Source organism: Taudactylus pleione, unplaced genomic scaffold, assembly GCF_031769625.1.
Source record: "Taudactylus pleione unplaced genomic scaffold, aTauple2 ptg000518l, whole genome shotgun sequence".
NCBI classification, from domain to species: domain Eukaryota; kingdom Metazoa; phylum Chordata; class Amphibia; order Anura; family Myobatrachidae; genus Taudactylus; species Taudactylus pleione.
The window spans coordinates 9,743,674-9,758,841 of NW_028284920.1; the positions used below are offsets into that span (position 1 = coordinate 9,743,674).

A 15,168-nucleotide genomic window follows, 5' to 3' on the forward strand; every position below is an offset into this window, starting at 1 on the left:
CACTAACATGCCCTTATTGCCGGCGGACACTGAGCCTCCAATGTGAAGAATGTGTCGGCGCAGCTCGGCGTTGCATCCGTGTCTGTGGCAACAAGGACACATTGAGGGTGACCGGGAATGCGGTGCATTGGGGCAGCGGGAAGTGCCAGGCGATGCACCCGCAGAAAACAGCCTGGGGAGAACACTGGGATTGAAACATCTCCCCTATAGAGAATATAAAATCAGGCCAGATGAGCTTAGAGTGGAGAACACACAGAATTCAGATTGTTCAATCAATAAGCCAACTTCACCAGGGAAGCAGCAGATACACATGTAGAATTTAAAATCAATATCTGTATAATTTCTGTCTGCAGACACCACTGGGTTTACAATTATTACAGGCCAACAAGTACTTTGCATCAGAAAGCAGCTGCTGGCACTTACTGGTGTTTGGATACTTGAAGCACAGACTGCATGATATTACTGGAAGATTGCATAACATTTCCAGGTTTTTACTCCCAGTACTACGGTGTTATTGTTTGATTTGTTCTACTACTGTAAGTGACTTATTTAAAACTGCAAAGAATTTATTTTTTATGACATCACAGTAAAACCTTTGCACAACAGAGCGCGTACAACACCAGCTACATCGGCATCAGAAATCACATCTGCAGTTGTACACATTTTCCTATATAAAACATTGTAATAAGAAATGCTGTTTGATAATACATCTCCACTCATTTACAGACAGTTGTAACCCCTCCCTCACCCTTAGGATGTGTCCAGACTCCCACTCATCTGTGTATATGAGGTGCAGCCATCTGGAGTTACAGGCCCCGATACTAGTGGGCCGATTCAATAAGGTCTCGCTAGTCAGTGGGGCTATGTGCCACACTTACTGTAGTTCCAGACCAGGTGAGGTGCCGTTGCAGAAGGAGCATGGTGAAACTATTAAGTTTAGTATAAGCTCACCAAGTATGTCATGCATGTTATTAAGTCCAGTAACACACTGTTTGATATAGAAGTTGAGTCTCCCATATCCAAATACTCCAAAAAACAGATTTTTTTTTTTTTTTTTTTAGCATAACAGATAGTGAAACCTTTGCTTTCTGATGGCTCAGTGTACACAAACTTTGTTTAAGGAACAAAATGATTAAAAATATTGTATAACATCATCCTTAGGCTGTGTGTACAATGTGTATATGAAACAAATTAATTTCATATATGTACACAAACTTTGATGCACAAAATTATTACAAATATTGTATAAAATATTACCTGCAGGCTGTGTGTATAAGGGGTATATAAAACACAAATACATTCTGTGTTTAGACTTGGGTCTCATTTCCAAGATCTCATTATGGTATGCACATATTCCAAAATACAGAAAAATCAGATATCCAAAATACCCCTGGTCCCAAGCATTTTGGATATGGGAGACTCAACCGTATATCAATTTCAAATTGTGGCTTTACGCCCTATAAACAGCTACAGAGGTGGTTACAAACGGCAATAACTTATACCTTCATCCTGCTGCCACACAGCACACAGACACTGGCATCACACTTGTATTGCCTCAACTTCCTTTGCCGATAACCCCCCCCCCCCCCATAATATATTGTCTATTATACGCATAATATATTGTCTATTATGCTACACACAATATCATGGTCTAGGAGGAGTGTGAGGTTTTATGCAAGCTCATATACACATTAACTATGGCTTGTGGAAGAGTCATCAGATACTCCCCAATACCTGCTGGTATCAGCTAAAGGATCTTCACCACAGGTCACTGAAAGCAGCGTGTATAGATGGATGAAAATGATGGGGCTTCCTTAGTTATATTTTCTAAGAAGCACAGATGAGTCATGAGCAGGAGTGCATAAAATATGGTCTGGACATCTTCAGCAGAAAAAAATGTGACTATAAAACCCATTGGAAAAGCAAGAGCGTATAGTCTCATAAAATGCACCTTACAGGGAAAGAAATGACTCACGAGCTAGGCTAATCTTGCTGCAACGTGTGAGGGGAAGGTCAGGCCTGATGCTTTAGAGTTCCACCACGAGTCATGGACAGATTGAGAAGGAGAGAATGGACAGAAAAAGAAGATGGGTAACAGAAACACATACACGTGTGGCAGACTGGCAAGTACCTCTACTGGTCCGCATTCATGAGGGAGGTCCTTGTGCACGCTCATCTGGTACTTGGCGTAAAGAGCTGCGGACAACTCGAAAGATGCCTTGAATTCAGGGTCCTCCATGGAGACTGGAACTAACTTGACCTTCAGGGGCAAGGGAAAGTCAAGCAGACAAGGGATAAGCTACACCGCACCAACACAGTATCTGACAATGAGCCCTGCACCAAGTCAGCACTCCAGAATTAAGCAAACATTCACCTGCTACAGGGGGAGCAAAGACATACAGGTAGTACAGTAATCCCAGCATACACCAGGAAAGGACACCTCTGGAGTCCCGGTCACTGCATTATCAGATGTTCCATTTGTATCAGATGCACAAGATGCAGGCACAATGCTTAGGATGAATAGATATTATAAAACATACAAAAAACACAGTTACATTATATAGCATAGAAAATATACATGGAAAACACTCATACGACTAAGCACTAACATTTCTAAAAAGTTTTTGTAATGAGATACATTGGAAAACAAGGCCTGGATAAGGAGGCCAGGAATGGCACCACCTAAGAAATCCCTAATAAAGGTATAGGTTAATGTAGTAAACTTACTAGACATCACTATCTGTTTGCAGCGGAGCCTCTGCTGTGTCATTTTTACTACTGCTTGGTTGGGGAAAAGCGAACACTGATTATGTTACAGGCATGGAGGAATGTTATTAACAAGAAGCCCAAAATGGCAGCACATACTCAATTAGTCCCAATGATAGCGGTTTAAATAACAGGAAGTAACCCAATTAGGTGGCAAAAGCCAAAGACAAATGTGTTTCCGGTCTACCCAACTTCATCATCAGAGATGACCCAGGTTCAAATGATGGTTACTATGTAGGCTGGCTGAAATGTTCAGTTTGGAGAAATGAAACTGCTAGCTCAGCAGTTACTGACCATAAAGAACACTAGAAAACTTGATGTAGTTATTGATTTTCATCAGGCTTCCCCCTTAAGCTGGGTACTAAACAACTGTGTACCCAGCGATGTGACCCATGACCCCAGGGCAGACAGGCCGACATATCGGACGGTCCGTACAGACTGAGTGTTCCGGTGCCCGACATGCCGGCCCCCGCCATATAGCGCTGCATGGGATTATCATCCGCATCGCCTGATCTTTCTGCATGTACAAAAGATCAGGCAATGTGGCTGACGACTCCACGATGTAGTGCATACACACTGCGCGATATCGTCAATTTGTCATTTCGATGCATCAGAATCGGCCAAATCGTTAGCAATATCGTGTAGTGTGTAGGGGGAACTTTAGCATCCCTAGGTTAAAATACGTCCGTTTTGAATATTTGAATGGGCATATTTACTAGCTGTGCAAAGGAAACTTAAGGCACTACTAAACCATAAAATGGCAACTCTTAGATATGTACCACATAGGTGAAATGACTTGGTTTAGTGTTAATCTGACAGGCATTGCACTGCAATTCAATTACAAGGTTAAGTGGTACCCTCTCATCCCAACAGACAATTGCAATTCCTCCCACAACTTTAGGACAGTGTTCTGATGCGACCTTATATAGGCCAAAAGGTAGAACATTACTGGCTCTGCCCCTGTGGATTAAATCAATCCAAAATGTGCATTTTTTATTCAAAGCAAGGCTGGCTAGCTGTCAGTCACTGTGCTTGGTTAAAGAGGCACCTTCCTAACATGGAACCAGGCAGTTACAGAGAAGAAGAAAATGTTGGATATATAAATGGTCCAGTTATTTCATGTACATCATAGCCTTTGATCTAGATTAATAGTACCTTCACTAACTCATTTATTTGGTGCTTCAGCTATTACACTGTAGCCCTGGGAAATAATGTCCTGTACTTGTGCCTGTGGCAGATGATACTCCATTCTAGACAGCCTGGAGAAGGTAAAATAAAAAATAAAAATCATGAAAAGATGGTCGGACATAGCTGCTGAGAGGACTCCTATGCCAGAGTATAAAAACAAAAAAAGGCCCAGGTGCTGAGGATATAAAATAACCCTTCCAGATACAACACAGCTGAGTGAGAGAGACAGTCTCCCCACAACACAATAAGATATAAAAAACAAAAGCAGCCGTAGTATCTGAGGGTTTAGAAGTGAATGTCACTCAGAGCAGTTCTAAATATAATTGCAACATTTATTGACAAAATGAACACATGAAAAAAAAATATTAAAAATAGCAGCTATGATAACGGATTGCAACAATGTGAATTCAAATGAGCAAGCAATGGTACGTCAATAATCAATTGATCCTGGAGTCCAGACCCCTAAACAAGTGATGGCTATAATAGTGTTCCTAGGGTTTCCATATGGGGTATATTAAAGATGGTGCACGCACTAGGGCAATAGAATTCCAAATAAACACGTATTGTGTGAATGTTCCACAGCGCTGGGTAATACCTGCACAGGTGATGGTACCATCCCGTGCGATGCGGAGTGGAAATCCGGCAATAGCGGTACAGCAAACCGCGTCCACGGATGGCTGGCTCCGGTGTTCAACCCAAGCTGTGGGGAACTCACGTGGTGATGGGAAGCCGCTCTGGAGGGTCAGTGTGACCGGTGTTTTCTAGAGGGTTTCAGGTGGAAGTAAATTCCGCAGGTGGATGGGACATCTCCTGACGTCTTTTTCAAGGTGAAACGCGTAGGTGCCTCATACCCATCTTCCCACATCCTGTGAGCACCGAATGGAAGCATTTGCACTTTGTTTGGCAGACTGAAACGGAGACTGCTGTTCCGGGTGTCACAGCCTGTGAGCAGCTTTACCAACAACCTTACATTCATGTCTCCCATCCACCTGCGGAATTTCCTTCCACCTGAAACCCTCTAGAATACATCGGTCATACAGACCCTCCAGAGCGGCTTCTCATCACCATGTGAGTTCCCCACAGCTTGGGTTGAACACCGGAGCCAGCCACCCTCAGATATTACAACTGCTTATGTTTTGTTTTTTTTTTATATCCTATGCCAGAGTAAACTGTTTAAATGGCCTTATGTCTGCAGTTCTGCTTTAATTAAATAGCAGCAATATTTCCCAACAGAAAGCTGCGCATGAATGTTAGGAACATGCCACACATGTAAATAGATAACAAGCTCATGGATATCTATACTGCTGGGAGCTAAGAAGGGTTACGTGAACTTTGAAGCTCCAGCTGTCCGGCAACAGAGCTCCTCTCTGGGGTGTATGAGCCGTGTTTACCCCCCAGTTGAGAACACACAACATAGAACACCAGGGTAGCTATTTACAAAACTTGCTTTTGTTAGGATACATATTAGAAAACTAAAAACTGTGTTCATGGGAGGGAAAATAAACACAAGAAGCCTTAAACAGATGAGACAACATTTTACAGAACCCTTACATACATACGCACATCTCTTTACTGAATGTAGCGGCCCAATACAAATCCACTAGTCACAAACTCCAAGTATTATAGACAATTAAAACCAAAAGAAAAGTAGCCTGACCATGCATCAGCTGCTGAACCATTACAACAGAAAAGTAAATTTACCATACAGTTCCCCAAGTCTGGAGGTGGCAGACCCCAATATCAGCACAATACAAATATAATAAAGGTAAGGAGATTCCCCATCCAGCAATAGGCAAGTAACCTAAAACTGCTGGGTTAGTGTCCAGTGCAAAAATAAATAAAAACCACGGACGGGCACAGGCCATTCCAGCAAATTTCTCATTTGAATATTACCGAATCTTGCTGGCAATTAATTAACCACTAGCCCCTGAAATAGCAGGCTTGTGTACTCTCTAGGGTTTTATCAGAAACCCATTACTGTGGCTGAAGTGATCACAAGTAGATCACACAATGTACTGTTGTCTCTGGAACACAATAAGACACCCTAGAATCCCAGGCTATCAAGGTCTTGTGAATGAATGAGGTTCTGGCAGTGCTGTATAAATCTGAAACCATCACCAGCACAAAGTGGCAATGACAAGAAAAGTTCCTGCACGAGTCGCTGAAACAGTTGTTAGTTGTTCGGGCTGCTACTTATCCTTCCTATTAACAGAAACCTGGTAATCTCAGTTGTTCAAACACTAATCTGTATAGGAGTTCAGGTGTCTGCCCCAAGTAATTGTGCAAGATTTGCAAAGGCCTCCTCTTGCCTTCTGACCTGGCTTATGGTTGGCTTGTCGGGTGGGTCCTTATGAATGGTCGTCTGATACCGTTTATACACTTGGTAGGACTCCTGAAACGTTGCTTTGAACTGAGGGCTGGGAGGAGAAGACCTCGCAAGTCTCACCTTTATATAGGAGTAAAAATAAAACAAACATTATGGAACCCGCACAACCCTATCATGCTCTGCTTACGGTGGCAGGAGACCACTCCAGTTTCTTAAGATCCTGCAGCCTTGGCTCATACATGATGCAGTTAAACCTTAAAGAATCAAACCTTTAAAAATATTTTAGCTATGAATAAAGATAAGTACTGCACAGTAGGTATTAAACGTGCTGGAAACAGCTACTACCAACATGATGCTTGGTGAACTTTGGAAGCATTGGTTGGGAAGTGGAATCTAATTCCTAAAACCACCACAGTCGATGGTTGTTCATATGCCAGCAGCCGGGCAGGTCATAAACTTTCAGGCTGCATACTTTGCCATGTGCTAAAGCCAATAGAAAAAGTATCCACATTATTTGACAAATAAAAAAGGTTTATTTTTCCCAGCACTTCATCCTTTTTTATTATAGATTTAAGTCGAAACAAATGCAGACACTTTGATATAAACAGTCTAGAACCAATGTCGCCGGCACAACAACCCAGTCTAGTCACAGTTACCTGATTTAGGAGATGCTGTAAAAAAAGGAAAGGTAGTAGAATGGGTTCATTTATGCAAGTGTAAATACTCTTGTGATGTCACATGACTCTCGGCAAACGCACCGATTTTATAGGTGCACGGATTTGGAGCTCAAGATGCAAGGGTATAAAAGCCACAACTTGGAGTGTGAAACGCGATGCAATGTCAGAAGGGAGTGGTTAGGCAGATAACAGATTATTCTGTACAATGAGGTTCTCCAGCTCAGAGGTGCCAGAAACACAAACTCATCCATAGGTCAACACTTTGCCACTCCCTGCTGTACTTTTATGGGAATATGCATTTCTAACCACAAACCAACCAAGGAAACTACCAGACCCAATATTCCCTCACTGTCCAGATTAATTTAATATATAAATTAGGTAAAGTTTGCAAAATAGCTGTGATATCAAATTAAAAAAAAAAAAAAAGTTTAAAAAGAATGAAAAAAGGGGTGTCGTGCAGTGGAAGCAAGGCGGACGTTGTAGTAAAGTACTGATTGTTTTATACTTGCTCAGTTTCTGCAAACATGGGTGATTTTTATGGGGCGGCTTCCAAAGATACGGAAGTGGGCGTGCTCCTTGAAATGCACTTGGCAGGCAATTAGGTTCATAAGTGATCCTTAGAGAATTTTTCTCAAGAATAAGAAAAGAATGATGTCTTACCTGTTGGCTATGAATAAATTAGCATTAGCAGAGCTGCAGGCAATTCCCAGATTAGATCATGAATTGCGATAATAGTTGTGGGCTGTAATTTACTTGGCTGGTAGTGCAGAGCACTGTAAACCGCAGAACAACGTTACAGGAAATGTAATCCCCTTCCCAACATTTTCACGGTGTCCCTCAATATTCTACTCTGACCCCTGTAACGTGCATGCTGCAGGTTAAGCCAAATGAACATGGTAATACACAGTGCTGCACTCCAGCTCTAGATTCTGCAAACTTAAGAGAAAAAAAATTATTCATATTTTTGCCCCACCACTGTTCTAGGATGCCAGCCTTTTGCTGGCCATACACCTGCACGATTTCGGGCTGATTGCCTGATTTTCGATGAGTCATAAGATGGATCTTGTGAAAATCGTGTATTATTGTAGTAAGATAAGATCCGATGCGCGCTCCAGCAGCTCCTATAATCGGATCTTATGATCAGTGTGCAGCCCATATGTTCCATCTTATCGTGCGTTTATTTTGTTCATGCGATCCATCGTGCAGTAATTCAAGTCATTTCAATGACTGTTCCCTTCTGAACAAAAGGCACACAGGATTGATCTTACGACAGATCCTGTGCTACGAAAAACAACAAACTTGCTGCCGGGACTGGCAGGGAGCTCCGGGGAGTCGAAGGGAAATCGTATGACGAATCCTATCTTATGCTGGTCGTGTAGGTGTATGGCCGGCTTTTTTTGTATGGGATTTGCAACTGGTGGTGAAGCGGGCAAAGACAATGCATAATCAGCAACCGATCTAAAATAACAAACTGGTTTAAAACTTTGAAGAGTGGTGTTTAATTAAATCACAAATTTAGTGACAAGACATTGGGAGAAGTTACTGAGTAGCAGTAGGAGAAAAGTTGAACAGCAATCGCTTATATCAGCTACAACCTGGGAAACAACGGTGAAAGAAAGTCTCTGGTGGTCCTATATCACCCCCTAGTGACAAAAAGAGTGAACAAGTACAAGCTATTTTGAAGAGACATTGTAATTTGCTTCTACTACAGTGTTCTTTGTTTTTTTTATAAAGCTACAACGTATTATCTATCACAGGATATGGTGATGATCATCAACTACAAATTACTCTTCAAGAAGTGCCAAACAGATTGTCTGTTTAATGCAGTATGAAAATGGAAGCCCTTATTTCCCATGCATCCCCGTAGGGGGGAAAAAAAATAAATTAGAGAGTACCTGTCACTGACACAGTGGAGGAACAAGAGGTTTTCCAAGCTGGACCAACATTTATGATAATTCACCCAAATGTTCCACTAGAAAATAATGGCAGCAGGGAGATGCTTTGCAATTCAATAAAATCTTCCAGATGCCTCCATTCTGTGTCGGTGATGGGAACATACAAGCACATACAAAAATATAGAGCGGGGGATATACCTCAAGTCGGTGCGCTGCGTTCTCCGGGTCTGCCACACTTAGATATTCCTCTAGAGGCTTGTAGCTATTTACTTTGGGCTTTGCAGTAATTGGGGCGATTTTTGGTTCCTCTGCAGACAAAGTCTGATCAGCCTTTTGAAGCTGTACTTTTTGCAAATGACGTTCCTTACGGATATCTTTAGCTTTCCGGCAGGGGGGCTTACTTGCGTCAGGACCGTTGCCTGTTGAAAAATGACATATAACAGTAGAGCCCCAGTAGTTATCATTTGCAAAATCATATTACATATAAATGTACTGGTGTTGCTTTAAATATGCTAATATTTGTATTTTTTTGCGTTGTGATGGATCCTAACCTAGAAACAAGTCATACAGAAAATTCAGCAGGCAGCTTGGGGATAACATCCACTCTGACCAGCGGGTGCCTGTTACCTCTCCTCTTCACTCCTGCCTTCAAGACTTCTCCAGGAGTAACCCTAATATATGAAATGATCTCCCCAGCCGCCATTCCTTCAAACACTCCCTTAGAATGCAGATATTGACCCAAGCCTATCAGACCACCGCTTGAACGTTACCCACTTAACTCCCCACCACCACATTCCTTTACAATATAAGCTTTCATGAGCAGGGCCCTCCCTCCTTGTTTCATCCCTCTCCACTACATTCCACATACCAGTGCATGTACATATGCATACGCTGGTATTCATGTATATATACACACTAGGTTTTGCAGAATTTTAGAAATAACTTTAAGGACTTAAAAAACACTTACCCCCATTTTCACGTACCCCGTATTTGATAGGAATAGTTATTTCCCCCCCCCCCTCAAAAAAACTAAGTGCTATTCTTCACAACTTCTTCATAGCCGCAAAGTGCACCTGCCGTGGCTATTACAAACCCCGGCTATTACAAACCCCGACTTCCTTCAGCATGCAAAAGTGGGGGTACCCATAGTGATCCCCCATGTCTGGACATCTTTAGAGGGGTCCCAGGCATATTTCCCAAAAATTCTTGTTTTTTTTTTCGTAGATAGAGCAAAAAGTCATTTTAAAAAAACAGGGATAATTTTTCGAATTACCTTTAGCACGTGAAAAAAAGTGCAGATTTGAGGTTAAAAAATAAATAAATAAATAAAACAAAATAAAAACCACTTCTAAAATAGACAAATTAAGGGCCTGATTCAGACCCACTCACGAGCGGCTGTCCGCTCGCAAGTGGGTCGATGTTATGGACTGAGCATGCGCACGACGGAGGGAGCTCCGTCGTGCACATGCGCCAGACGCGTCGAGCGAAAGAAAGTCCTTCGCTCGTTGTGTCCGATCAAAGGGGGCGTGCTGTCAATGTTGATTGACAGCACGAACCCTTTGGTGGGCGTGCCTCCCTGACGGGGGCGTTCCCACGGGAACGCCTCCCGTCAAAAGCCGGCCCACTGACATCACTAGTGATGTCAGTGGGAGTGATTTTGGCTCTGATAGAGCCAAAATCACTCCGGAGCTTGCGGTTGAAAACCTCAACCGCAGGCTCCGGCTCGCAAATTCGATGGTCGCGATGGTCTCGACCATCACAATGCACGCTCGTATAACCTGTGGGTGGTGACCCACAGCTATACGAGCGTCCAGGAGGACGCTCCATGAAAATGGAGCCCGGCCCTCATTCAGAGCGTACGGCTCTGAATGAGGGCCTAAATCCACAGGGGTTCCCTTATATGCGGCAGGTGTTTTCTTCATTGTACAGACTAGTGGCGGGTGAACTTTTGCGGAATTTGTAAAAAATTAGTTTAGGGACTTAAAAAATATGCTAGTACCCATTTTCAAGTACCCCAAATTTGATGGGACCACTTTTAAAAACGAAAAAAAAAGCTAAGTGCTCTTCTGCATCACTTCTTCAATGTCAGGAAAAAAGCGCCTGTCACGACTATTTAAAAACCCGACTTTCTTCTGCAGGCAAAAACGGGGGTATCCATAGTGATCCCCCAGGTCTGGACATCTTTAGGGGGGGGGGTTCTACGATTATTTCCCAAAAATTCCCGTATTTTTTCGCTGATCCAAGTTTCGCCTGTTCCCGTTTTTGCCTAATTTGGAATTGAATGCGGGGAATAGCGGGCACGCACGCAATACTTTTCTGCCTGGAAAACAGGTGAAGGAGGCGAAAATGCCATATTGAATACAGGCCTTAGTAGCAAACATACAGATTTGGAGAACCCAGTTTATAAGATAGCATCAAGAATTTGATATATTGTTGGAGAGCAACAGAAAACGAGTATTACACCGCTACCTGTAACACAACTAGGGTTTGGCTATGGCTCTTAAAATAGCGTTTAATGTTATGTGGACAAACAGGTTATATTAGTGATGACCAAAGTTCATATCAAACGAACAGTCCTGTTTTTACATCAGCAAGTGAATGCTTTCATATAGCCCCCAAAATAAACTGCACCCACTATCATCCACCAGAAAAGCAGTGGGGGCTTTAGCTGAATAGGTGGGATAGGAAGGAGGGTGGTCATGAAAGAGAATTTGCACACAGGTGCAGGCTCAGGGGGTAATGGAATCGGGTACAAGTTTGCCGATTTGTTGCGGTGATTTTGCCACACAAACCTGGTTTGGTCTTTAAAAATGAATTAAGAAATTCATCTTGTAATGTTAAGGTGATCATACATCTGCGACGAATCGCCGTGAGGCAGGGCTGCGATCAGAAATTTCCGATCGCCCACCATCGATGTTCTGCGATCCGCCGCCGGATCGCAGACATTTGACATGTTTAATGTCCGCGATTTGACAATTGCGATAATTTTATTTATCACGATCGTCATATTGCCGAAATCCAACATGTTGGATTTCTGCGATCCTGGGTTGCAGCATCGCGGCAATCCATCTCTGATGTATGGGGCCCATTAGTTGTGGTTAGTGGTATCTGCAGAACATTGTGGTTTAAAAATATTTACTTTGACTATACTTCCTTACAATAGCTAAATATTTTGTGGGAACAATCAACAAAGCTACACTAACATAAAAGGTCTTCACTTTACTCAAAAATAGAACGTTTGCTCTGTGCAAGATCTGCATCTCTAATCCACACTCATTACCTGCTACCATGCACTATTACAGGACCTTTTCCAGGCTGCGTCCACTCTGTGGAATATCCTGCATCACACAACATGACTCTCTTTCGGTTCATCCAAGCCTACAAAAGCTGCCCCCTGGAAATTTCTCTATTCAGACAAGCTTGTCAAATTATAGAACCACCATTGTAACTTCCAAAATAATTTTACCCAATTACCTGTTATACACAGTTCACACAAAATTTACATGTGTTCTCCTTCCACACTGCAACAACTCACTGAACACCATCTGCTGTGCAACTGGATAAATATAGCCCACAAAAACACTGTTTACATTTGCAAATCTGGCTGCAACAATATGCAACGTGTCACTTAATCTCATGTATTAAATTTCCAGTTATCCTATAGCTGGCAAAAATTGCAAGCAGGGCCCTCTTTCTCTGTCTGTTATAACCCAGTCTCGTTCCCAATTATAAAGCACAACAGAACGTACTGGTGCAATATAAACAATATTTATGCATAAAGTTATTTCTTAGGAATAAGGTGGCACTGATGTAGCATGCCCCACCACGGTGTTGATAAACTATTCACATAAACAACATTGCATTGATGTAAAACTATGATTGAGATGGAGGAGGGACTACAACTTAGTGGCTACCAGCTGAATATCCAAGCCCAACGACAGCACCCACCACAGTCATACTTTTACAGTAAATCCCACACTGAATAGGTGCAGACATTTAAAAATGGTCAGTCAAGAGGTAGAGCGGCGAGGGTAGGCAGCCTATGCCAGCAGTATATCTTACACACTAGCACACCCCACTACACAATTATTCCTATAGGCTATACAGTAAGTAGAGAGCACCTATTCCTGTATCACATAGCCCTAAACTATTTTTATCCATTATTATAAGCAACTGTCCTAACATTGTGCTTAACAGAGTAGTGCCAGAAAATGTAAAGCTTCTGGGAAACCATTCGCTTTGCTGGAAAATAAGTTCCAATGTTTCCGGTGCAGTCACAAAACACAGTCTGTATGCACCATGTCTCGTGTCTGAGACCCGGTTAAACTCTTCTGCAGTCAGGAATATACAAGGGGCCATTCCAATGTTTTCACCGGTGGCTGTCAGTACCAGACGGCCGACTGAGCAATTCAATTATTGCTCCATTCGGGTGCGAACAGCCGCCAGCGCATGGATGCTCGTCCCCCACCTGAGGAGGCAAACAGAAATTTGCAATAAGTCCTGGTTTGGGCAGCCAACGTGGACGTTAGACAAGTTTCGCCATTTTATGCAGCTAAAGCAGTTCTAATTGGACGCAACAAGCGCAATAATTAGCCGTGATTGCTCTCATTCAGTTGATAAATGCTGCATGGGTGTGACTTTTCTGGCATGACCTCAGACTGCTAGTGTGAGTAGGATGAGCATCAAGTGACTCTCAATTATGATAAGTGCCAGGCATGCACCCAAGAGTGATGAAAAGGGGGCGCGTCGTAAAGACTTGCCCCCTTTACTCAAGGCCACACCCCCCCTTTTCGGACGAGAGTGCCCTTTTTCTAGGTCTGGCGCTGGATCAATTTCATCTACGTAAATCTGTAATAAAACAATAAGTCTAAAACCCTACTCATACGGTTTAGATGCCGTGCTCCCTGGGAGGACCACCCAACAATCTCATCATCAAGACTTGTAGTAGAAAACTAAAACATAAGCCATGTGTGCGTGGGACTGAACTCCACCAGACACAACAGGAAAAACGTCTTCACTTGTTACACAGTTTACTTCAATGCCAATAAATCTACGTATAAACACAGCATGCCTGAAGCATACATTTCACTGCTGCATTTGCATCCAAAAGCAAAGAAATCAGTCCTAGAATTAACAAACGTGGTGGAGAAGAGGCCACTTACAGGCGCAAAGCAGTAAAGTACCTTCAGGGGAGGGACAGCACAGAGTTGACCATTAAAATTAAATTTTACAAAACAAAGCAGGAAAACTACATGGTTTATAAACATTGCTGCATCCAAGATCATAACACTCAAAGTAAGTAAGGGAAAGGAGAAGCACATGAGGGAAGAGGTCCCTGCTCGTATGACACTGCATTCTAAAGAGAAGGGGCAGACACTTGTTATACACAGATGTGTCCTCGTACACTATTGCTACAGTCAAACAGCCCTTCTCCGCACACCAGGGCCCGTGTTCTTGCTATTCTGCTTGCGCCAAGTGTCTTTTTCGCCCGAAAAGGAGTCTTGGTAGCAAACAGATGTGACAAACCTCTTCAAGAGACTGCGCAGATACATTTGTTATGCCACACTTGTATATGTATCTGTGTGCGACAGAGTCTGAATCTGTATACAAAGTGCTGTAATGGAGCAGCAGCGGCATTTTTCCACGCCGAGTCCTGTTGTGCTTTGTATACAGACACAGTCGCACACAGATACACAAGTGTCACATATGACATTCATCAGTGCAGTCTAGTGAAGCGGTTTCTCACATCTGTTTGCGACTAAGACACTTTTTCGAGCGAAAGGAACGCCTGGCACAAGCAGAGACGCTCGGTACCTGGCGGCTCATTCGCTTTAGTCGTCTTGAGCGTATGACGTATTGAGGCTAAGTGTATGAAGACACATCTGTGTAAATAAATATCATTCAGGGATATATTTAGGTGTTATGGAGGGTACACACTATACAGATATATATGCAGATGATGGTTGTTCGTACACGATGAACCATCATCTGTGTCTGCCCGCAGGCCCCCTATGTCCAGGGGGCGTGTCCCGGTGGGCGGGGGAGGGGTGTCCCACCCCCTCCTCACGGCTACCGCTGTGTGTGCTGTGCGTGTACACACCTGCCGATGTACCGATATGTCTGCAGACATATCTGTCCATCGGCTGTGCAGCACAGCCAACGCGATGTCGGTGAACGCCGGCATTCAACGACATATCGCGGGTACACACTGCCCGACGGGCAGCAGATACATTGGCCGATCATTTGATCGGCCAATGTATCTGTCAGTGTGTACCCAGCTTAAGACACACAAGATGTCTTGTCAAAGGCTCTAGTG

The 15,168-nt window shown here is 43.1% G+C and overlaps 1 protein-coding gene across 8 annotated transcripts in view; it reads right to left on the bottom strand.

The window, feature by feature from the left end:
* ATE1 (arginyltransferase 1) overlaps positions 1-15,168 on the bottom strand; it is a 91,725-nt gene that overhangs the window by 51,752 nt on the left and 24,805 nt on the right. For 3 of the 8 annotated variants that reach the window (XM_088450510.1, XM_088450509.1, XM_088450506.1), the window contains 2 exons: positions 9,051-9,271; positions 2,132-2,260 (listed from right to left, as the gene is read on the bottom strand). In XM_088450510.1, coding sequence (XP_088306636.1) covers positions 2,132-2,260; positions 9,051-9,271 — 350 coding nt within the window. Of the gene's footprint in view, positions 1-2,131; positions 2,261-6,271; positions 6,401-9,050; positions 9,272-15,168 lie in introns of all 8 variants that reach the window. The other 5 variants (XM_088450508.1, XM_088450513.1, XM_088450507.1 and 2 more) reach the window with 2 other exon arrangements.